Genomic DNA, 25780 nt, shown 5'->3' with positions numbered 1-25780 from the left:
GTCAGTTTACGGCAATCGGCCTGCAGGTCTCGTAATCCCATACAAATGACAGAGCAAAAATCTCAGTGGGCGTGGACCATTTTCAGATAAAAAGTCACTCTCCAGGTCAACGTCAACCCGTTGCACCACCGTTGCGACGTGATTCAAGGACAAACCAATAAACCAACAAACAAACACACTTTCTCATTTACGAGTATAATAATAAAGGTACTGATTTTTCTGGTACAAATAAATTAAAAAAAATTGGCATTTGTATGAGATTACGTGACAGAGAGAGCGCTATATCTACTGGATGTACACAATTTCTGGCCCGTGTGGCTTGCTATAGCCGCTATACTAACTTCTTTCCATGAATAGAGTATAGGTTTTGCAATAAAACATTTACAACACAATGTAAGATCGGGTGAAGGACTCGGTCTGTGACTCGACCTTTGAAACTCAGTGAGTGACATTTCAAGAGACTATTATTGTCAAAACCCTATTAAGAACACTTGCAAACAATGCGTGACGCTGACGGGTGCAGCGCGCAATAAAAATGATTAGTTTCTATTAAAATTACCCGCTGTATTCGGTCATTGCCCGTTTTAGAAATAATAACCATTATTTCTAAAACAGGCAACGGGAGTCACACCAGTGAAGTGTGATAGGTTAAGACGTCCTATTCAGTTGGTCCGGGGGTTCGATCCCGGGCACGCACCTCTAACTTTTCGGAGTTATGTGCGTTTTAAGCAAATAAATATCACTGACTTTAAAGGTGAAGGAAAACATCGTATGAAAACCTGTATGTCTGAGAGTTCTCCATAATGTTCTCAAAGGCGTGTGACGTCTGCCAATCCGCACTTGACCACCGTGTTGGACTGCGGCCAAAACCTTTCTCATTCTGAGAGGAGACCCGTTCTCAGTAGTGGTCCGGTAATGGGGTGATCATGTTGATGTCTCATCAAGGGTATCAAAGAAACTCATCGTAATAGTTAATACAATATTTTATATTAGTTACTTATAGGTACGTAACAATACTTTTAACAGTCTTAAAACGAACGACTTAGTGAGGCGATCGACGGTCGACGCCGTGAGTCTTATTTACATTATGTACAAAGTGTTCAGTCAGGCACAGGTGAGAGACGTGAAGGCGCGCACAGGATTTGGCACACTGTGGCGGAGACCCGAACACGGGCCTGCGCCGCGTGCTACTGCCTCGAAAAACTGCCGCAGGTCGCTCACTGACCTCGTCGGAGGCGCCTGAAGGTCATGCAGTGACGCTGCACGACGAGGCGTCGTCTGCAAAACGGGCACCGGGCGAGCCAACTGCTCGCTACTCCGTGCCAAACTACCCCCGCTCTGCGATAAAGACTCGAACAAAGCTCGCCTCTCTCGTACGGGAACGTACTGGGACACAACTTCGTGTGAATTCGGCGAACAAGACCTCGCCCGATTCTCCAACGAAGCTGCCTTTCTTCTCGCTGCCTCCATTGTAAATCTACCTCTTTCCGCCCTGCCCGTTGGACCCTCCCATCTTTTTAGATACCGGTGGCGACCTATTTCATTTTCGTTTGCTCTCGCACGCGGTAACGTGTGATGCTGCGGTGGAATTGCATTTAATTTGCTGCAGTTATCACATTTGATGACCTCAGCTTTCCGTACTGGCGCATCGACCACATCAATGGTCTTGAGCGCGTCGAGAGAAAGGGATAGGTCGAGGCTGCGGTCGGACGATGAATCATAATCGTCGTCTTCTACGACGATGCCCTCGTCCGTTGCGGCAGGTGAGTGGTCTCGCCGAGGTAGCTGGGTCTCTGCGGCTGGCAACAGCCTTCTCCGTGCTCTTGGCGGCGGTCTAGGAGGGCAGGCAGGCGTCTCCTGGAGAGGTTCTTTCTTTGGTTCCCTACACGTGTCCGCGGCCGGTAGCACGTCCAAAAATCTAACTTGTGGTAACGGTGTCTGTCCAAGTATTTCAACGCATAGTGCTCGTACCCACCGGGCGTATTCCGTCGCATTGCAAGCCTGCAACAAAGAAAAATTAAATTATTATCGGCAATGAGATGGGACTTTATAGCTCAATAGTTAAACCGCTGTGAATGGCAAAATTACAAGTAACGTATAAGAGTTTCATAGATTAACAATTCCAAAGGGTAGCTTGGTATTTTCAAGAACTAGTTTGGACTATTCGTACCATTATGTAGAGGAATAAGGATTTCCTCTCGTCATAACGTGTTTCTTTACGTGTCAACACCTTCGCTTTCTAGCCCTTCTTATGTTAAATAGGGCCATCAAAAGATCGCGGAATACAAAGGTGCAATGATTTACGGGTGTTGCGCTTTACTGAGGTCTATTAAATCGGCCGAGTCGTGAGAAAGGTGAGTTTGAAGGGGCTTCCAAGTTCCAACGTCTTGCAAGATGTTGCTATTATTGTGTAAGACGTTATTTTATAGAAGTATAGTTATTGCTTTAAATATTGTACCTAATAAGAGATATTTTTAAACTGGTGGTTTTCGTAATAGGTAAGTAGATGTTAGATTGTTTAACATTAGGATCACGAGTTGATTGTTTCGTTTCTGTTACTAGTTACTAATGATTGCTAACCGTACGATCAGTAGCGTGCGTAACGAATTATCTTCAGTTTGCCAATATTATGCTCTTCGCTCACATGCCCAGAGCATTGTTTGTTGACAATACTTCCATAAATTATTGGCAAGGTATTGTTGGTAAACGTGACTTTTTGAATGGCATACAAAATGTACGTACTGTTTGAGGTAAATATTCCAACTAGCCAACAAAATTTACTGATTAGTTAAATTTTCCAACTGTTTGTAGCAGAAAAAGCTCTCGGAGTGGGTATTACTTGCTATTGCTTTGTGGAGAATGACATCTTCCCATTCTAAGCTTATATCATGCTGGATATCTTATCCCCATGTTATAGGATTTGTCTTTCGCATGCAATATAATGTTTATAGGGCTCTCATGGGGCTGGCCTGCTTCTGTAGCGCATAAGCACAGACCAAGGTTGAATTCTCTGTGCGCATTAGGGATGTTCGCTGACGCCAGAATAGACTGCGCAAAAGATGCGCATCCCTGGTGCGCCGAGTATACGGGCCAGCAGCGTCAAGAGAGTTGTGAGCATAATAGCCAGCAAGCTCAACTGGTGCTATGAGAACCGCTGCTACAAGTTCAGCTGGTGTAGAAACCACGCAGTAGTGGTTCACATAAGTTTTGTTTTATTTAGTTACTAAGTAATGAAGATTACTAGATGATGCTCGCGTCTTCGTTCGCGTGGATTTAGGTTTTATAAAAATCCCGTGGGAACTCTTTAATTTTCCGGGATTTAAGCTAACTCTGTAAATCGGTTTGAACTGTTGGGCCGAGAAAAGCTAGCACACATACAGACAGATATACCTACTTTCGCATTTATAATAATAGTATGGATTAGAATCTTTTAGTTTATGAGTCTTTGTTGCTTGAAATAAATCTGTTCATTTATTTAATACCGTTCCAGATACAGAATTTCTTTATTTACTAAATTTTAGTAAATATGTAATTATTAACTGTGCATTTTTAAAAGAGTGAAAACAAAATGGACATACATTGTCGTGGCAATGAAAAGGGGTCTGACTCAGATCCGTGTTGTTGGCAATTCAATACCAACGCTGTTATTCCTCTTACAGCCCGATTGAGGGAGCTCCTATTACTTTCAGGGGTATTTTATGCCCGTATTTAACCCACGCTTAGAGCTCTTTATGCTGAGTTCGTTGGTAACGGTCACTAGTACATCCAGACATTCTTGTACAAGGACTTAAGCCTGATTTAAAATTTTATGACAAACAGATTTTTTTCTTAGTAGTTTTTGTCATTTTGATTAGATTTTGGATAATAAATTGGATTCAGAGAGAGGGTAGGTAGTTAAACTACAAAATATATAATTTATTTATAATTTATTATTTTAAAATCATTCTACGCAAATTATTATTGCTCGATGATCGGAAGTTTAATTCAAATACCTAATCTGTATTTCTTGGTATGACTAATTAAATTAATAGTTGATTACGGGTATGAGACTATGAGTAGGTATGTCAATAATTAACATCTATGTTAATGCCATAGCTTTGTAATTATGGTAAATTGCAAGATAAACTATGGCCAATGAATGACTACCATTAGAGATGTCACAAAGGTGAATTTATCTGTGTCGAAACGCAAGACGCAGTTTATATTAGAGTCGATTAACATTGTAATCGAAACTTAATGCAAGGTAATTAATTATTTAATTTACCGTATAAATGGTGTGTTAAATCATTTTAATCAACAAAACTTGCAAGTGCTGTAGAGTTCATATTTAGACTAGTGTTCGAGGATGGATCAGCAAAAATATAGTTCTTCTAAAGTTATCTTGTATTTTTTGAAAACCCCGCGGAGACTTATATTTTCCGGGATAAAAAGTAACTACTAATTCAGGGTATCTACCTCCATTACAAATTTCAGCCTAAATCGTTTCAGTCATTGTTTCCAAAATTGTACATTTATAATATTAGTCAGATGAAAATCGCCTTCATTACCTACATACATACACTTGAAATGATTGAAAAAATAGAAGATAAGTTGAAGATGGATGTTATCGATTAGAATAGGGTACGAAGCTTAGGCACATCACTATAGAACACACGTGCAGTGTAATATTTATGATATCAAATAATCGCAATATTAAACGTGTCTCCAAGGACGGTGCTGGTTTGCGGTGGATTCTTGTGTCAGGTAAACGATAAATGTCTTTGGAATTACGTAAATATGGTATACTATTGACGATGATTTACGTATCAATTACATTATTCATACCGGTGCACAACTTTAATCTTCTAAATATATAAAAGCGAAATACCACTCACTCACTCATTCACTGACTAATCACGAAATCTCAGGAACTATAAAGCCTACAAACTTGAAATTTGGAAGGTAGGTTCTTTCTAGGACGTAGGTGTCACCTAAGAAACGGTTTCGAAAAATTCCACCCCCCTAAGGGTGTGAATGGGGGAGGGTCGAAGGTTGTATGAAAGTCCTATGTTTTTGAAGTTAGAGACGTGAAAATCGACATTTAGGTTTATTAGTTTTAAATAATAAAAATCTGTATAATTCAATTTGGGAAATTCCCCCCTTAAGGGTGGTAAAATAGGGGGGGAAAGTTTTTATAGAAAAGTTTTAACTATTGTTATTTTTACTTGAAATTTGAAACGTAGGTTCTTTCTAGGGGGTAGGTATCAGATAAGAAAGGATCTAACTAAATTCTCCCCCTAAGGGTACGGGCATTAATTACTAGCTGATGCCCGCGACTTCGTACGCGTGGATTCAGGTTTTTAAAAATCCCGTGGGAACTCTTTGATTTTCCGGGATAAAAAGTAGCCTATGTCACTCTCCAGGTCTTTAACTAATCCCATGCGAAAAATCACGTATATCCGTTGCGACGTGATTGAAGGACAAACCAACAAACAAACATACTTCATATATAATATGGGTACTGATTTAGGTACCCAAGTACCTAAATTTTCCCTATGACTAAAAACGCATACACAAGTTTAATATGTATATTGCATATCAATTATTCAGGTACCCAAAACCTAAGTTTTCCCTATGACTAGGTAGGTACTGCATCTACAAAAAAGATAATTTGTACGGTATGCAAAAAATATTCTGCTACTACTTACTAATGTGTCGGATCACGGATGGGAACAAGTTTTTGCTGTATGTTATTATATTGAAATTAAGAATAAGAAAAATGTTCTGCCATGTAAACTTGAGGCTTTAATTGCCCTTTAAACATATAGTTTCATAACCGGTATTCTGGACCTTCACGGTAAAAGTCGAGTTTGATGAAGAAATCGTTTGGTAACAGCTAACAAGGTGTGAGCGTCTTATTAAATACATAATACCTAATTGTTTAACTAGCCGGTCCTAACTATCTGATATAAAGTTGTTATAGAAATAGTTGTCTTCATACCGTGTAATTGAACAATTAGTACAGTGATCTTTTAAAATAAAATCGCAATAGCATGTTAGTTTTGTTTATAGTATACATTGGTTGTTTGAGAGCAGTAACACCCCCCCCCCCCCCCCCCCCCCCCGCAGCCCCCGCGCAAACCCAGTGCGGGTGTGCGGGGCGTCCCCTGCATTACACCCCGATTGCCATCTCGACCTGTCGCGGACTGTATCTAAGGTAATTAAAAATTACTCTCATGACACGCAATGCCCTCAAGCATGTACGTGACATGTGGCGTGCGCTCCTTGTCGAGTTTTACCTCATCATATCAATAAATTTCCTTAACATGGCGAAAGTTGCTGATTTATTTTATAATAAGTACTGAAGAACTTTTTACGTTTTGATAATATACTTATCTATTTAGAGAACCACAGGTCGACTGGGTACTTACTATCACTGTATCACTGTTATACCCACGGAACAGAAAAAACAGGTTATACCTACCATAAATAGTTGAGTAGATATGCACCAAATTTCCTGAAAAATGGCAACGGAGGCGTTCGGTCGTCCCGTAGTCGCGACATGACAGCTGTAACGCGTTGGGCAACTCGCAGGTAGGTACAGGTTTCGCAGAGGCAGCTTAGCCACAGATCGCCTGGGTGCTATACCACAAGTGATTGAATATGCCCTCAAATTACCTGGAACGTGGCAACGGAGGCGTCGTCCCGCAGTCGCGACAGCTGGAACGCGTTGGGCAACTTGACCGCAGCTCGCAGGTGTAGATGTCGCAGGGGCAGCCTAGCCGCGGATCGCCTGGGCAGGGTACCATCCCGACACGCGAGCAGACAGCCCCCACGGACGGCAGCGTGCACCCATGCCCATGACTCGTCATCGTCATTGTAATACTGGCGAAGGACACCTGGTGACAAACAAAAACACATTTAGTTATAGTTATAAGGTAGCGTTTCTCAATTTGGAGGGTTGGGAATCCTTATGTTTTTGATTTTTAGCGATTCCCTATCGAGCGAGAAAGTATTGATGGTATTAACTTATCTTATCAATTTTGTCATTTGTCATGTAACTAACTAATCCTATGATACCAAAATCTGATAAGATAATCTGATGCGGTATTTGTATTGTAACATCCCCAATGAGTTCTGTATTGAAATAAGAAGTAGGTAGCAAATTGTGTCTTTTTTCACGAGGGCAGAATTGGGGGTTATGAACTGGCAAAAATGTTAAGAATTTAAGACACTGGTCTAGACTTAGTAATAAGTAAAAACGCACACAATTTGATTAGATACCTACCTATAGTCCGCCTCATACCCCGTATTGCCATCTCAACGTATCGCGTATAGGTAGGTACTATACATAAAAATACCTAAATCGCTAAACAGTTTGTAAACAAATCGTAATAGGTACGGTACAACCGATTATTATGTAAGGAGTTAGACCACAACGGCATGACGTAGCAAATGTCAGCTTAACCCACTTAGGCCTTGGATTGAATTCCAGCCGCGTGTCGACAACAGGCCAAACAATATTAGCTTTGTTTTTAATAGATTCGATTTGATTCATTACCATCCTTGATATTGACCAAGATTCATTCCGCTCTAGCACACTATAAACAAACGGCTTTAACAGAGAGCCCTTCGGGAATAGACTTTCCCGATTATCCTCTATCTACGGAAAGAAGTTAGTATAGGGCTCTTACTGTTACGTAGCCCCATACAAATGACAGAGACTTCGAAATTCAATTCGAAAACAGTTTCGTGTGTGTTGGTTGGCCTCTCAAAATGGTTAACTGAGATAAAGTCACTCAACTGGAATCTTTTCTTACGACGGAAGCTGGTTTTTCTCCCGCAACTTTAAGCAATTCTTTAACAGGCTAAACAAAAGCAAGTTTGTTTTTATTTGATTCGATTCGATTCATTACCATCCTTGATATTGACCAACATTCATCTTGTTTAATAACCAATCTAGCGTAACGGAGTAAACAAAAGGTTCTAGGCTTTCCAGTTGGGTAGAGTCACGCTTAATTTATCAATCTAAACATATGAAAGGAAAAGGTGACTGACTGACTGATCTATCAACGCACAGCTCAAACTACTGGACGGATCGGGCTGAAATTCAGCATGCTATTATGACGTAGTCATCCGCTAAGAAAGGATTTTTGAAAATTCAACCCCTAAGAGGGTGAAATAGGGGTTTGAAATTTGTATAATCCACGCGGACGAAGTCGCGAGCATAAGCTAGTATTTTATATATCAACTAGCTTGTGCTCGCGACTTCGTCCGCGTGGACTACACAAATTTCAAACCCCTATTTCATCCCCTTAGGGGTTGAATTTTCAAAAATCCTTTCTTAGCAGATGCCTACGTCATAATACCTATCTGCATGCCAAATTTGAGCCTGATCCGTCCAGTAGTTTGCTCTGTGCGTTGATAGATCAGTCAGTCAGTCAGTCAGTCAGTCAGTCACCTTTTCCTTTTATATATTTAGATGAACCTAGATAATGGCAAGACAAACGGATATAATACTTAGTTTTAAGCGTACTATCAAATAATGTAGTGATCATCCTCCTACGTCTGTATGAAGAAAGCACCGAACTGCGCCCCCTTAAAACTGGAGATGGGATATAACTAGGATGTAGGGTTCAATTCTGTCTTACGATGATGTCTGATACCTAGTGCGATTCAAGTAGACAAAATAATGAACATACGTATACCTATTAGTTATTAATTTTCAAATCCATACTTCCATACTAGTATTATAAATGCGAAAGTGTGTCTGTCTGTCTGTCTGCTAGCCTTTCACGGCCCATCCGTACAACCGATTTTGACTAAATTTGGTACAGCGATAGCTTGCATCCCGGGGAAGGACATAGGATACTTTTTATCCCGGAAAATCAAAGAGTTCCCACGGGACTTTTGAAAACTTAAATCCACGCGGACGAAGTCGCGGGAATCATCTAGTAATATATAAAAACCGGCCAAGTGCGAGTCAGGCTCGCTCAACGAGGGTTCCGTACTACAGTCGTATTTTTTCGACATTATGCACGATAATTCAAAAACTATGATGCATAAAAATAAATAAAAATCTGTTTTAGAATGCACAGGTGAAGTCGACCTTTCATATGATACCCCACTTGATATAGTTATCTTACTTCGAAAACTGAAAATACTATTTATTAGTTCATGACCACAATTTAATTTTTTTTGTGTAATGTAACCACAAATTCATAGTTTTCAGATTTTTCCCCGAATGTCTGCTACAAGACCAACCTACCTGCCAAATTTCACGATTCTAAGTTAACGGGAAGTACCCTGTAGGTTTCTTGACAGACCGACAGACAGACAGACAGACAACAAAGTGATCCTATAAGGGTTCCGTTTTTCCTTTTGAGGTACGGAGCCCTAAAAAACAAGGCTCGTGACAAAGACACGTAAAAGAAGTTCAAAATTAATTAAGTATTTAAACAGACATTTTGTGTCAATAAAGATAATGTACCTACTTTAAATAAGTAATTACTTAAATAATACCTTATTTAAGTAATAATAATACAGACACTTCATATGAAAACAATAAAAATGTATACAAATTTGACGTTGGACCTTGTATCATTCCGCAGAGTTGATAAACGTTGGAAGGCTGTTCACAGGATTTCCCTGTTTGAGCAATTTTACTCATTTTATTCAACTTTTATGTAAATCTGGTCCCGGTGCTGCTGTGATAGCCTAGTGGTTAGGACGTCCGCCTTCTAATCGGTGGTCGGGGGTTCGACTCCGGGCAAGGACCTCTAACTTTTCGGAGTTATGTGCGTTTTAAGTAATTAAATATCACCTTGCTTTAACGGTGAAGGAAAATGTGAGGAAACCTGCATGCCTGAGAGCTCTCCATTATATTCTCAAAGGTGTGTGAAGTCTACCAATCCGCACATGGCCAGCGTGGTAGACTATGGCCAAAAACCCTTCTCACTCTGAGAGGAGACCCGTTCTCTGTAGTGAGCCGGCGATGGGTTGATCATGATTATGATGAATGACCTACCTACTTAGATTGGAAACAAACGGTTTAAAAAAGTACTCAAATCCCCAAAAGTGAAGCTTTGTCTACTTTTCAGTTTCTTCAGAGAAAAAAAGGAACCCTTAAATAGTATCAATTCATTGTTTGTCTTTCTGTCTGTCGTGGCCAGAGATAATTAATCGTGTCTATCAAGACCCGTCAAGGGAATCAAAACCTATAGGGTACTATCTAATAGGGGACCTAGAAGAAATAGAATCATGAAATTTGGCTGGTAGCAATGTCGAAAACCGTGATTTTGTGATTAAATCACAAAAAAGTGATTTCTTGTACGATTGTTCAGTCACGGAACCCTTCGTGTGCGAGTCAGATTCGCACTTGGCCAGTTTTTTAAACTACATATATTATTTGCAGGAGACATGCACTCAACATGCTCGATCCAGGTGATTTTTGGCAATTGCCTCGATTTAAGTTTTTGAGAAAATCCCGTGGGAAATCTTTAATTTTCCGGGATAAAAAGTAGCCTATGTCCTTCCCCGGGATGCAAGCTATCTCTGTACCTTCGTATTTATTGTAATTTCGTCAAAATCGGTTGCACGGTTGAGCCGTGAAAAGCTAGCAGACAGACAGACAGACGGACACACTTTCGCATTTATAATATTAGTATGGATTAGTGAGATTGAAAATGGAGAGCCGATGAGCGATCGATGTATTACTTACAGCCTACTAACTACTGTCATATAAAATCTTATATCATTGCTATTAGTTCATCAAGAAGTGGACAAACTCAAATTAGAACAAGAATGTTAAAGGGCGCCCCAGAGAGCAGCTGTTAGCGATAATTGTGTAAACAGCTGATAATACTAAGTAGTTAGTAGATACGTAATGACTCAATGAATTCATCTAATTTTGTCCGTTTGTCCAATTAATAAACAATCTACTGTAGTCTATGAAATTGTAATTATTATTAGTTATCATTAGCTGTTATCTTATCTAGCAAACGTGTTTTAAATATCTACGTGTTTCTGAAATGGAGACCGCGTGCCAGTTAGCGCAGTATAGTCTTCTATTCGGGAGGTCGGCGGTCGATCAGATATCGAATACATATCGCGCCTCTAACTTTTCTAAGTTATGTGCGTTTTAAGCAATTATTTATCACCTGCTTTAATGGTAGGAAAACATCGTGAGGAAACCTGCATGCCTTAGAGTTCTCTATATTCTCAGTTACTCAGTACAAACTTTTTGACGACCTCTCTGGCGCGCGGTGAACGCTGTGGTGTTATTAGTGGGAGGTCCCGGCAGGGGAAATTAGGGATTTAATAATTTCTAAATTTTCTCTGGTCACTAGACCAGACTGAACTACTAGTGATGGAAGACTCGGTTTGATCCTGAATCGACGATACATACATATATGCCTATCTACCTATGTCAAATGTTAGGCTATGGGCACAGGAACGACAGCTAGGGAACTTCTAACAAAACGTCGAGGCTTCGACGCCACTGGCAGGCGTCAAATGTTAGGGTCTTAAATTAATTATATTATTACTCATTTTATATCAAGATGTGAAATTTAAGTGTACGTACCTACTTTATAATATTGAATTTCAACGCGACAGGTCGAGATGGCAATCGCGGTTAGCACGGGGGCTGTACGGGTGTGCGGCGCGTTCCCTCCCCGATTGCGATCTCGACCTGTCGCGTACCTACTACCTATTATAGTAACTAGTTAAATAAATCATAACAATTATCGATAACAAAATCATGTTAGTACATTATATCAGGTCTTATACATAATTTATGTCCATTACTCGATGGGGCGGTTACGTGGTTATTAAAATCAGCCAAAAGCAAGGAAGTCATTGGCAAAAGTGACAAACAGCTGATTTCTATTTTGGGTTTTCGAGCTTAAACGTATTAAATATTCCTACGATTTCTACTCGTTCTGGGTTCCCGACTGACCTGATATCCGAAGATTTGGATCTGCAGGAGTTGGAAAAGGGCCTGGCGTCAATTCAGGTCGGAGTTTCCGCAAGCCGGCTACCACACGGGGCGCCGGCGACTGCTCCCCCACAAGCATTTCCAATCACCATAACATTTTAATGATAAACACTCCACTTCCACTCAAATATTATCACAAAACGCAATCCAACATGAAAATGCAATACCGCAAACGTCAAATAAAATTAATCATCAACTGTCAAATCGGTTTAAAATTCGAATAAGTTCGTTATGTTTTGCGCGTTCATCTTGTCTGTCACTTATTCGAGCGGCAAAAAGTTATGAACCGACTAGCCGACAAACCGTCATGTTATTGAATGAATGAAGTTGTTCTGTTCTTTCTACGCTCGTGCCGCGTGCGTGACCCCACCATGATTCTACTACGATTTGTAATTAATCGTACAGCGCCATCTATCAGTGAATAGATTCGTAAGTATTGTGAAACACAAAATAGACTTTTTATAATATTTTTATTTTTAGTTTATTCAATTAGGGTACTTATCAATTAGTTGAACAGCTTACGAATATACAAAATTAATTGATAATTAGATTATTGTGATAAATTATTATACAGCACCATCTTGTGTTCAATAGCTTTATCATTTAAACTGTTTTGTAACTTAGTGTTTTGTATAGAACATAGATGGCGTTCTTAAAAATTAATCAAAGCTAATATGGTAGATGGCGTTGTTTTAAATATTAAATTAAATGATTTGAATCCATCTTCCACATTCCTACTAAAGTTTTACACTATGACTTATTTTTGTTGTTAAAATTCTGTAACAGATCACGGTCTACAAAATGTAATTGTTTTAAAAATATCAGTGTTTATATTAATATGGTATATATGTTAATAGTTATTCTGTTAATAGATGTCGCTAGTAGTAACGATTCTCAATTTCAGGTTAACCTACGACCCTAAGAGCACAAAAATAAGTCATACTTACCTGAGCACCCGAATTTTCCAAAAATTAAGAGTTGGCGACTGTCGATCTATGTAAGAAGTCGAGATTACAAATTATGTAGATCTACCATCATTTTCAAATAGGTACTGACCAACCTATCTACCTACTAATTTAAAATATTAGCAAAAAAGTACCTACCTACTAGGTACCTAGGTCTTGTAATATGCTTGTAATGTAGTGTGATAAAATAGGTCGTAGGAAATAAAAATTATCAAAGGTAATTTTGTAGTTTGCTTTAATGACGATTATTAGTAATTATTACAAACACAATCGTATATAATAATTACCTAACTACTTATTACATTTTGAATAAATCATAGAGATTAAAAAAAATCTATTCAAAAATATAAACATATTCAACAGAATAATTTCAAACATTTCATACAAAATGAATTCGAATCTGTTGGGAAGACATAGAGATCAAAATACATGGCACATAATCATGTGATAAATCTTAAACTTAACTAAGTACATAATATAACATAATCTAAATTTATTCGTAAATAAGGCACTTCTGTAAATTAACAACTAATCTCTATATAACAATTTAATAACGAATTAAAGCTTTGTCATGGAAGAATTAATATCACAATCAAAAAGTGAAATTGTTCAATGCCGTCCATTGCATTTTAGTAAAGTTCAGAATTAGAAGGATTATCAAAGTTTATGGTTTAATCAATCCCTTAGGTTAAAGACGGAATTTCTGATGACCGCCCAAACTAAAAACTAAAAAGTAACGAAAATAATTATATGTATTTAAAAAGGGCACTGAAAAAATTGCAACGCGTCTAGAATAATTTTAACTTGAACGCAGTTGAAGCTACTATTTTATCATTATCATCGAGATTGACATAGATTTTATAATGACCATCAATAGTTACTAAATACTGAGTTCAGTCTTCAAGTAGTATGATGAGTTTGTTTCTCAAATTAGGTAGGTACTGTCGTAACAAGTCAAGAATGATAAAAACTAGTCGCGATTACCAAGGGCGCCACTTGTTCGCGTCTATATTATCATGGTCTACCGGTGGTCCCTCAACTAGACGATCTTTTTTCTCAGCATGAAAAGCGTCGAGCTGTCGTCTTGCCTCCTCTTGTTTTTTATACTCCTGGTACTCGATTAATTTCCTTTTCTTTTTAGGCGGCAAGTTGTTGTAATCCATTGGCAATTCGCACGGTTCTGGGGGGTGTGGTAATTTTCTTTCGACAGAAGATGATTCTACTTCTTTGGCAATTTTGTATGTAGCTTGCTCTTTTGGTGAATGGGGTATGTTGACTGACTTTGCTGGTGAGCGAACTTTTCGGAGATCTAAAGTGTCGTTGCCGCTGGGGTAACTCTGTGGAGGATAATACGCAGCGTCATCTCTGTACATTTCTTCACGAATGTAACGCTGTTCTTGGTGTACTTCAGGGTTAGTGTTAACATCGACGTTTCCTATATTTTCATGACCACGTTTGTCCATTATGTGTTGTCTAATTTTCTGTAAAATGATGTCTTTGGCTTCAGCTGGAACTTTGTTGAAGTAGGCGCCATTCCGATGACCGTTCATAGAGCCGTGTTCCGTGTGATGTGGAACCAATTTGTCAACTGTAGTTAGTAAACCAGCGATTGGAAGACTTTGTTTATTATTAGGTCTCGGGAACGACCACTGTTTGGAAGCACTATCGGCTGAGTAAACTGAGTCTTCAGCATCAGAGGAGGATCTTTCATGGTCGCTGTAGTAATGCTGTCTATCAGAGACAACGGAAGAAGGTGAAACGGGTGGCGAAAACGTTGGTCTTTCTGTAACTTGAATACTCAAAGGCTGCGATGTAATCAGTCTGGATAAATGCCCGACCAAATTTTGACTAACTTTTGAATCTAAGTCTGGAACGGACATAATAAACCTGCACGCTTCGGCAGCGCACTGCCCGAAGCCCGCTTGAAACTTCTTCGCTTCCAGAACGGGATCTTTAGGCCTGTGCAACTTTGTAAGGTGATTAACGGTTAGCTCAAGGATATCTGCCTTTTCCAACTTGCTCAGGTTGTCGTCATCGATCTGCGGACAAAAATAAAATAGATGAACCAAATGGGCAGGTGCGTTTCTCGTTTCTCATGTTACGGGAGTTCAAGTCACATTAATATAACTGTAGTCCTGTTTATTAACGGGCATTTAATTTAGTATTCCAGTTTTGCCACGGTCTGTCTCGCAGTAAATAGGCTCTCGGATAAACAAAAGGACAACCGGTCCTTGATAAAAATAAATGGCGTGTGAATGGAAGATGGATTGCACTTTGATGAGGCGAATTAAGTGTTTTTTTAATAAGCAGTAGAGATAAATTATGCCCGACCCTACTAATGGGTAGGAGTTATGAATTATTAACTATTGTATTGCGATTCTGTTTTTTACTATTTATTTGAAGACTGTACATTTTATAGGTACCTAAATTAAGCATTATTTTTTCCGATATGTTATTTTGCGCTGCGCTAGATAAAAAGTGTAAAAACCTGCTCGATACTATTTAGCAAAATAGGGTAACATAGGGGAATTTTATAGTAGGTATGCATCTAAGCTAAGAATAGGAAAACCATTGACCTCTATCTGACAACTTCTACGTGAAAATATAAAATAAAAGACGTGTCAATAATTAATATTATGGCATAAATTAATACCTAAGTTCTTGGCTTGGATGTATTAAATTATTGTTAATCGCTATTTCGTTCAAAAAGAATTCAACGCGCTCCAAAGTTACTTTTTAAAATAAGGTTAAGTTTACTCGAAAGTAATATAATATCACGTAATAGGTAGGTATATACAAGTTCAATTGATATAATTATTGTAGCATTTTCAATAAAAAAATTGTAGGCAGTAATGGGTCTTACCTCTAAAGCGCCGACCATTAAATCCTTCAGCTCATCGAGGCATCGATTGATGCGCGCGCGCCGTTTTCTTTCAAGCAGGGGTTTGGTTATCTTCTTGTACTTTGCCGTCTTTGACAAAGGCGCCGGCTCCGACATTTTGTTTACCTGGCAAACACAGCAATTTATTAATAACCTTTCTACCAAACTAGGACAAAATTTTGTCAAATTTAATTTATTAACATTTCTTTTGTAAGTAAATATAACCTAATCTTACTATCCCCCTTTTTTAAACCAATTAATTCTATTTTCGGAAGTCTATTTAATTATACATCTATTATGGCACACTATTTAAATTCACTGCTATAAAAATTAAGCAAAATGCAAATTTGAATTTATGCAGAAGTGAAAAAAATTCTAAAAATATCCACAGGTCAAGTTCATTCAAAAATAGAAGCGAAATAGTTTTTTATTATTATTGTAGAAATATTAGTGAGCTAACCTTGAGAAATACGATTACGTTGAATTTTTAATGATTTGCCACGCTCAACGACACACGCGTCTCCGATCGAGGTTCGGATTGTACTGCCTGAAAAAAGCCTTTACCCTCCGCCCCTCCCCTCTAGCCTTCCCTTCCCGTCCCATCCCTGCCATTCATAGCCACGTGTGGTCATGGGATCAATTTACGGGCATGCGCGTCTTTCCCAGGGAGGGTTTGAAGTATTAAATATCTTTGAAGGAGTTATCGTCTTGCGATTTGGCCTTTTTTATGGTTTTTGGATATGCCTCGTTAATAAATAGTGGGTGCTTTTAATTATTATAACTTAGTATCTACATTACTGTCCGGTCGGAATTAAAGCAATTATTTATGTGTCGAGTAGGTAATATTGGAAAAACGAGGCAAAGCCGAGGACTAGGACTGAATAGTGAAAAAAAATTAAGGTCTAGTTTCGCTTTACTTCATAAGTAGGTACACGATATGGAGATTCACCCCTATAAAAAAACGTGCTAATAAGTAAAAGAGCTTAGCTAGGTAAGTAATAATTGTTTGCGCCTAATTTTAAAACCGTTAGTTTTCTTTTAAGCTTTGTAACACGTGGCAAAATATTAAACAAAAAAAAGGCAAAAACTTTTCTTAACAAAAGCTTTTCATTGGACTCTATTGTCTCCCTCTCCCTATTCCTTATCTCCCCATTTACTTTGTCGGTACTCGGTACTTTTGACTTAATGTTAACGGAACATGATTACCTACCAAACATAAACATTCCAGTAATTAGGTACTATACCAAACCGATTACCACATCTACAAAAAACTTAAATGAACCGTAATAAAATAAGACAAAAATGAAGATGATAATGAATAACTGTTACCTTATTTTCATTTTAAAACACTTTTGAAATTAAAAAAAACCGGCCAAGTGCGAGTCAGGCTCGCGCACCGAGGGTTCCGTACTACAGTTGTATTTTTTCGACATTTTGCACGATAATTCAAAAACTATAATGCATAAAAATAAATAAAAATCTGTTTCAGAATGCACAGGTAAAGGCTCTTTTAAGGATACCCCACTTCCCACTTGATATAGTTATCTTACTTCTAAAATTGTAAATATTAAAGTTCATGACCACAATTTTATTTTTTTGTGTGATGTAACCCTAAACTCACGGTTTTCAGGTTTTTGCCCTTATGTCTGCTATATGACCCACCAACCTGCCAAACTTCATGATTCCAAGGCAACAGGAAGTACCCTGTAGGTTTCTTGACAGACAGACAGACAACAAAGTGATCCTATAAGGGTTCCATTTTTTCCTTTTGAGGTAGGTACGGAATCCTAAAAATCTAAGAGACCGCCTTACTTTGGCGGTATGCGACCTTAGAGGACAAAAGGGAATAAAAAAAACGTAACAAATGAATGGGCAAGAAAACGAGGCAAATGTTAAATTGGCCTTTGGATTTTTTCCTAACCAGGTAGATTGGCCCGCGTCCCTCTTCCAAATTCCCGAATAGTTTTTGTTATCATGGTGTTTGGCGTTTCGAATCCCTGTCCCCTCCCTCTGTCTTTTAAGGACTTTGAATAATTTTTTTTTGAAAAGAATAATCGCCATGTTAAATAACTAATATTCCCCTTTCCTCTCCAACTAAGCGTGAAGCTTGTGCTAGGAGTAGGTACGACAATAGTGCAACGGGCGGGGTTTGAACCGTCGAGCTTACGGTTTTCAGTCCACTCCTTTACCGGTTGAGCTATTGAGGCTCATGTTTATTCAATTATATCATTAAAATGATTATATTTGACTTATAAATAACTTGGGCTTTAAAAACTTACCTTGCTTTCACGGCGAAAACTTGTTTAATTGGTCATGTTATAGATAGGTAGGTATGTTACTATTTCCATTTCTGCACTGAGAGAAATTTCCTTCTGATTTTGTCCTCCCAAAAGCGTATTCTTTCAAAAGGGAGCGCTGTACCTTTATCGGTTAGATTTTAGTTAGCGAATTGGAATACCTACTGCGAAATTCCTAATGAAAGTGAGAAAGGAAAAGTTCTCCTTTTTTAAAGGAAACGCTTTTGGAAAGAGCAAATCAGAAGGTGGTTGGGAAAATTCTCTTTGTGTTAGATTTATGAATATACCTACCAGCTGATCCGCCCGGCTTTACTCAGGTGAAATTTGATGTACCTATACATTAAAGTACTTATACATAACAAGCTTATGCTCGCGACTTCGTCCGCGTGGACTACACAAATATTAAATCCCTATTTCACCCCCTTAGGGGTTGAATGTTCAAAAATCATTTCTTAGCGGATGGCTACACATACATAGACATAGGCTACTTTTTATCCCGGAAAAGAAAAGAGTTCCCACGGGATTTTTAAAAACCTAAATCCACGCGGACGAAGTCGCGAGCATCACCAAGTCTCTTTATAATATTAGCAATAGCATAGTTGGAATGAAGTCCTATGAGTGTGGACGCGTCATCGAACCCTCTAGATATTATCGCCACTTCCTGTGCAAACAATAGCATTACAATCATTGTTTTGTCTAGAACACTAGATGCAAAGTCGCCGATAGTAGCCTTAGGGATTAGGCTAAACAATGACAAAATATCACCTGGCTGGGGTTCGATTGCGGTAGAATGACAGCTATAATGTCACGATCGCAATCACCTCTGATTGGTTGACGCTCGCTTACTATTGGCGACAATGCATTGTTGCAACAAGAATAGCATAAATTCAGCCAATCACAACAACTGCGATTGTAATAATGATTGATGCAGGTTTTCGGAACCAGCCTGCAGTGTCGATTTTATTCTTTCTGACTATCGATGTTCCTAAATTATAGGTGGTTAGGAGTAGATTTTCACAAAATCTTTAAAAAAACTGTAACTGTGGCTAATTCCGTTGTACACGATCTCTAAACTAAACTAAAATGGCACAGCAAATCTATTGCTACCCCTTTCATAATGTTGCTTGCGGAAAAGGATAGCACTAGATTTAGACCTGTTAATTTAGTTGAGTTTAGAGATTGTGTATAAGAGAATCGGCCCCAATTGTGTGCTTAAAAATAATTAAAACACTTGCGAGTAATCTAAAAATAACATCTGTCATCATCATAATATTATACTCGTATTTACAAATATTTTGTGCAACGGCTCTTTTGAACTCATGACATTCAACTAACAAATTTTCGAAGACAATCTAAGATATATTATGTATTTTTAGAGTCTTATAATAAGTCTTGAGCTAAATATAGCTGAATCTAGTTTGAATCTTGTTAATATGGACTTATTTTAAAATTCGTCCTTAAGAATATGAATCAATGAATGTGGATTTTGTTGTGTTACATAGGTATTATGTATATGAATTTTACTCATTGATTTTCCGTATTGCAGCAAACTTATTGCCGCAAAGTTGAAGCGACAAAACGCGATCGCAATTCAAGACCGAAACTTTTTAAAAGTTCATAATACTTATCTGTGTGAGCATGGTTTTTATTTTATTTTAAAAACCTTATTCCTGTGGTTATTTTTACGAGAAAATTCTAACTAAAATAGCCTATTATCAAAGAAGCTAGATTCTAGTAGGTAGTTGAAGAACTAAGAATAATATTTTGTAAACTATGCGGTGGGTCTTTTTTTATTGAAGTAGGTATTATTTTCAATCGTTAGCTATTTATTGTAAAGAAACGAGTTCCTTCTTTTCGTTTATTATTCAGTTGATTAATTAAAACAAAAACTTGACATTTATACCTAATACCTATACATTTTTTAGATTTCGTGAGTATTTATAGAGTCACGAGGTTATCTAGGCTAAATTTAGACAAATCTGAACTTGAAAGAGGACTCATTTTAAAATTCAAATTATATATTATCATCCAAATCAAATACTGGTTATCGTGAATTAAACCTTAGTCAATATAGCATTATTCAAGGTAGCTAAGTTCAATGATAAGTTCCATTTCACATGTTCCGCGAAGACAGTAAGGGCTTATTCCACCTTCGTTAATAAGACGTCCTAAATGGTATAGTTACCGCATAGTTACCGTCAAACTAGCCAACTTTGCCACTCAATAATACTTTGCCCATAAATCAAAATTTTAAAACCTGGGCCAAGATAGCCTTAAATTATAGTCATGGTATTTTCCACGTATTTTTAAGAGTTATATTTGGATGAAAAGTCGATGTGGGCAATGTTGGCTAAAAGTCCTGATTACTTTGCCCCCATCAAAATCGAACAAAATTTGGTTTAAGTAAATGTTAATTTATCAAAAAAATTACATAGTGAATTTGCTTATAAATTGCTTTTTGGGCAAAGTATCATTGAGTGGCAAGGCTGACTAGTTTGACGGTAACTATACCATTTAGGACATCTTATTAAGGTAGGTGGAATAAGCCTACATTTTAGATTTCCCTTAGGTACCTACTGTCTTCGCAGAATATGTGAAAATGATAGGTACCTAGTAGTAGATATACGTATAGGATCTGTTATTTTAGTTGTTTTCCCCCGAGAAAACCGCCTGATACTTATATGCCGTTAAGATTTCAGACTTTTATTCGGAGGGTTTGGGGTCCAATCCCGGACGCACCTCAAACTTTTCGGAGTTATGAGTTCAAGCAATTAAATACCATTACTTTAGTACCTAAAACATCGTGAGGAAATCGCATGAAAAGACTCACGCATGCCTGAGAGATCTTCATAATATTATTCTCAAAGGTGTGTGAAGTCTGCCTTGCGATCTTCGCAATATTCTACTCATGTGGAATGTTATAAATGCTTTGTGAGTTTGTATTATACTCACCTACGGTATTATGGGAATATACATAAATTAAGGCCCTATGACTTCAATGCAATGCCCTAATAATAAAAACGAATCATGCAGCTATGTAGTAAGTAGTTGGCCGATCGTATCCTTATCTGAGGATGGTTTAGCGCATGCTAGACTATTGATTGACTCGTGTATGTATGCACGTAGGCGTAAAAACTTGCCGTAACACGCTTCAACTGCTTGGCATTTAAACTAGTTTATTTATTATGCTCAAAACGATAAAGCTTTTATCCTTATCTCTATCCTACTATAAATTCTACAAGTTTAGTTTGTCTGCTTAAGGTTTCCGCACCCGTGGTAAACTAGTAACAGACCCCATTACTAAACCTTCGCCGTCCGTCCGTCTGTCTGCTATGACCCGTAATAAATAAAGACTTAAATTTTCACTGTGTATTTTTTCTATTGCTGCTGTAACAACAAGTACCAAAATGGCTGCCATGCAAATTAAAATAAGGTAAAAAGTGTTAGTTATTTATTGTATACAGAACTCTTCGTGTGCGAGTCCGACTCACACTTGACTGATTTTATTTGTTCTACCTAGACCTGAAATTAAGCAGATAGGTGAGTAACAATTTATCTATTCATTATCAACTATGAATAAAGTATAGTTATTTAACAGGGTTGCTTTTAGACCTGTCAATTTACTTCAATCCAAAGATTGTGGACAACCGAATTAGCACCGTTGTAAAGTTATTGATGTCAACTCAGTCAACAATATTTGTGACATCGCTCTTCGTTGTCGTAAAAGCTCGTAAAGGCCTATTTGAATAAAACATAGGTACGAATTTGAATTTACACGAACAGTCATTATTTGTTCAACCAGCTTGTTCAATCCAAGTTTGACGCAACTGTCCACACGTGGGGTATAATTGCTTCATTATAATTAGCCGATGACAGCGATATAAATATTCCACTAGATGTGGCGCTTCCTAGTAACAACATGTTCCAACGAACATCGATGTCCGCACTCCTGTCAAGTCGTTTCTATGAACGTGGACAAAGGGTACTAATATTTGACGCCTGCTAGTGACGTCGTAGTCTCGATGTTTTGTTAGAAGTTCCCTAATGTCGTGAACTGTGGTAGTGACCAATGAGCCGGCGAGGGATTGATCATGATGCAGCGCCGCATCTAGTGTACCATATATATCGCTGGCCGAAGACGACAGAGTGTTTTTGTTTAATCTGTGACGCGTGGGAAACCGGCGGCTGACACTCTCACATCGCGTGTCCGAAGTTCGATATAGGAACGAAATGTAAACACCGGCTTGTTGTGTGGTAAACCTACATAAGTACCTATACAGATTTTTCATAGTGTAAAGGAATACTTTAAGATATTATTATTTAAGTATTTTGTTTTGAATATGGAGCTGTCTTGCTACACAGATGTGCTATGTCACAGTAGGTACATAGCGCGTGATTCCCAGCGCTCTGGAATTCTGGATACAAGCATAATTTGGTTCTCATTTAAATATTGAAATTTTGTAGACTAGTTCTAGAAACGAATACCTATCTTTGTCTGTGGTTTGCAAGGTTTCCGTTAAAATAATATCTAGTTTTAAAATTAGGTAGGTACATGGGTTTAAAGAGTTGTATGTAAATCGTTGAGATTGGATGATTTGCCTAGAAGACTAGAATATGTCTATTCACTCTGTAGGCTCTTATAGCCATTTCACTTACCTAACCTACCACGTGGGTAGTAGGTAACTACTATAGGTAAGTATATGCCTGCCGAATTCCCTGTCTAAATCTATAAAAAACCCGCCAAGTGCGAGTCAAACTCAAAGATCTTTGACGTCAATTTTAAATTTGTTAAGGGATTCAGCACGATGGTTATGCGAGGGAAGCTCGTTCCATAAACAGATAGCAGTGACCGTGAAGGAATTCCTAAAGTATTTTGTCCGATGTGTAGGTGGCGCTAGAATGAGTGAGTGAATGAGTTTTCCCGCTGATCGTAAAACTCTATCTGGTCTGTCATGGCCTAGAAATTTGAAATTTTCTTCTAATTTGTTTGTGAAAGGTGCCCATCAAGCTGGCACCATTGCCACGCTGAATGGCTATCTTTGGACCACGTAGGCCCCAGAGTACCTTTAAGTTATGAAGATAAATTTTCTCACATTTCATTTAAAGAAAAGTTAAAATTGAAATCTCGGATTATCACTCTAATCCCTTGACAAAACAAATTAATTCAATATATTTAAATAAATATAAAATATGCTTAATAAGGATTACCAGTATCATTATTACGAGATTACGACGTCTCAAGGCAAACAACATTTAAATCTATTAGGATTTGGTTCTTATTTACTCTCGTCCCTACCTACTATTTGGATTTAGAATTATCTAACTGCCTCGCGATATTTTATTGTTTGAATTATCTTTATTTTCTGAAAACATCATACAAACATACAAACACCTACTTACTTACATAGATCAATTATTTTGATCTTATTTATATATCTATACCAACTAAGTAGTCGTACAGTTTCTGTTCCAGTTAAATAACGCAGCACATTCTAGTATGAATTACCTAGTTTATTTAGTTATTTTAGAACTGTATAAAAGAATAATTTGACTGATCTATCAACGCACAGCTCAAACTACTTTACGCATCGGGCTGGGCATGCAGATATGTGGCTATTATGACGTAAAATCCGCTAAGAAAGGATGTTTGAAATTTTAACCCCAATGGGGTAAAATAAAGGATTGAAATTTGTGTAGTCCACACGGATGAAGTCGCGGGCATATCTATGCAGTAAAGAGTTAAGACTTGAGACTAACTATAGTTAGTCTACTCTACTAGCTAACTACTACTACTACTAACTAGAGTTTAAATATTAGTTAAACTCTTACTGCTGACTCCGCTAAAAAAACTATTTCGAATTCAGTGACATACGTATACCTATTCACCTTATTTTAAACTAGCTTATGCTCGCGACTTCGTCCGGTGGACTACACTAATTTCAAACCCCTATTTCACCCCCTTAGGGGCACTAAGTTTGTGTAAGATTTTGAACAGGCACGTGGTAAAAACACGTTAAATCTTCTCAATATTTATATATTGAGAAAATTTAACTGGCATTTAATTTGAAGAACGTGTTTTGAATAGGCCTATAAAGCTTTATAACCTCCGGATACCCATTAAAAGGTTAAAAAATCAAATCACAAATCAACTCTAATCAGGTAATCCATAAATTAATATCCGTTGGATTTGAATTTTGTACCATAACAATTTATTTTTACGATCATCTATAATCTTGGTAACCATGATATTTCCACAGATCAGTAACTGGTCTCAGGATATTTCCTTGAAGTTTTGAGATTATTTTATCACTATAAGGCATTCTGAACCTACGTACTACGTACTGGATAGAGCATGGCTCACTAAATACGCGACATACGAAACCGGGGCCAGGCCAAAACCCTTTGAAAATATTACTAGATAAGGTACGTAACGGTACGTTATAGTAATATACTGACTTGTGATTTAAATTCTAAATGATTGCACGTGCAATTTTTATTTTCGCTCCTTTTTTACTTTTCCTATTCGGGTTCCGTAGTAAAGTAAGTACCTAACCCTTACAGTTTCATCCAGTCTGTCTATCTGTGTGTCACAGGCATTTTAAAAATAAACTATTTTTAAATCATTATGAGGTTCCTACAGGTTTTTGAAAATACTACCGTTTACAAAGTACATACATTGCTTTGTTTGCTTTATTCCTTAGAAATTAGGGTTTATTATTGTGTGATATGCAATTGTGCCAATATAACGTCAGGGGACAAGTTATACAGAGTGTAACCAGAACGCTAGATAATAGTTATACTGCCTAAACACAATCCAATACCTACCAATAACCATTTGCCTGATTTTGTAGTTTTAGTGATTTAGTATTTTCAAACCTACAATGTGTGTATAGCGTGCAAAACTCGGGTCGATGTCCTGCCTACGACGCGGCATTGACTCCGGGTCGCCTACTTACGCAACGTTCCTTGACCTCTAGCGTCAGTCAGATGTTTTATTTGCAATATATCGTAAACTTTTACAAAATATAAGGATTTATTAATATTTTTTATCGTGTTTTTTTGTGGTATCATATCAGTCATCATCAGTACTATCACCTGTCATCGTTTTGCAAGCGTTCTGGTTACATTCTGTAGGTATATAGTGAACGGTCTGTAGGTGTACCTACTCCGTGACACAAAGTGGCAATTTTATTTTATATGTGTGTGTGTGTGTGTGTGTGTACAGTGTTTCTAACACGCGCTAAGCAAAAAGTTTTTATTGAATTAAAATAAAATACATAAAACTCAGACTTGACTCAGACTAATAAAATAAATAATTTTAGACTGTCTTTCCTCATAGTGTTAATATTATGATATCACTAAATCTTAAAATACAGAGAATGGTATAAGGAAGATAAGCGTGCAATGATACAGACTCATGATGAGGCAAGGCGACACCTATCCGGCAGTGTTTAGCAAAAAAAACGATTAAAAATTTAAAATCGAACGAATGTATCGTTTGACGATAATAAAAACAGTATCGACGATAGTTTACAAAACTAGTTTGCTGCGGCGCGGCGCCCGCGCACTTAATTGATGGTCATTCTTCTCTGGAACAACAGCAAAAAAAATAAGTAAACGCAAAACAATAAAATGTTATATTATACATAGTAATAAAATT

At 37.7% G+C, this 25780-nt stretch overlaps 2 protein-coding genes across 2 annotated transcripts; both read right to left on the bottom strand.

Moving 5' to 3' along the window:
- Positions 1–971: 971 nt before the first annotated feature.
- LOC117991196 (uncharacterized) lies at positions 972–12307 on the bottom strand. The gene is made up of 3 exons (XM_034978745.2): positions 11939–12307; positions 6658–6878; positions 972–2001 (listed from the first exon to the last, which is right to left on the bottom strand). The coding sequence occupies exons 1-3, from the start codon at positions 12054–12056 to the stop codon at positions 1105–1107; spliced, it is 1236 nt and encodes a 411-aa protein (XP_034834636.1). The 5' UTR covers positions 12057–12307; the 3' UTR covers positions 972–1104.
- An 859-nt stretch (positions 12308–13166) lies between these two features.
- LOC117991197 (transcription factor HES-4-A-like) lies at positions 13167–16353 on the bottom strand. The gene is made up of 3 exons (XM_034978746.2): positions 16284–16353; positions 15806–15949; positions 13167–14981 (listed from the first exon to the last, which is right to left on the bottom strand). Exons 2-3 carry the CDS (start codon positions 15938–15940, stop codon positions 13923–13925), a joined length of 1194 nt encoding a protein of 397 aa, XP_034834637.1. The 5' UTR covers positions 15941–15949; positions 16284–16353; the 3' UTR covers positions 13167–13922.
- Between the last annotated feature and the right edge of the window lie 9427 nt (positions 16354–25780).

The sequence above is a fragment of the Maniola hyperantus genome, chromosome 19, assembly GCF_902806685.2.
Source record: "Maniola hyperantus chromosome 19, iAphHyp1.2, whole genome shotgun sequence".
In the NCBI taxonomy this organism is placed as follows: domain Eukaryota; kingdom Metazoa; phylum Arthropoda; class Insecta; order Lepidoptera; family Nymphalidae; genus Maniola; species Maniola hyperantus.
This window is presented reverse-complemented; position numbering and strand designations above follow the sequence as displayed.

What these genes read in the sequence shown, in the direction of transcription:
- LOC117991197 (XM_034978746.2), bottom strand. Translation starts at nt 15,940, where the DNA reads ATGTCGGAGCCGGCGCCTTTGTCAAAGACGGCAAAGTACAAGAAGATA. An exon ending in TAATGGTCGGCGCTTTAGAG is followed by an intron (nt 14,982 to 15,805) that starts GTAAGACCCATT and finishes TTTTGTCCGCAG; the next exon opens with ATCGATGACGACAACCTGAG.
- LOC117991196 (XM_034978745.2), bottom strand. Translation starts at nt 12,056, where the DNA reads ATGCTTGTGGGGGAGCAGTCGCCGGCGCCCCGTGTGGTAGCCGGCTTG. An exon ending in TCCAAATCTTCGGATATCAG is followed by an intron (nt 6,879 to 11,938) that starts GTCAGTCGGGAA and finishes GTTTGTCACCAG; the next exon opens with GTGTCCTTCGCCAGTATTAC. An exon ending in CCTCCGTTGCCACGTTCCAG is followed by an intron (nt 2,002 to 6,657) that starts GTAATTTGAGGG and finishes TCTTTGTTGCAG; the next exon opens with GCTTGCAATGCGACGGAATA.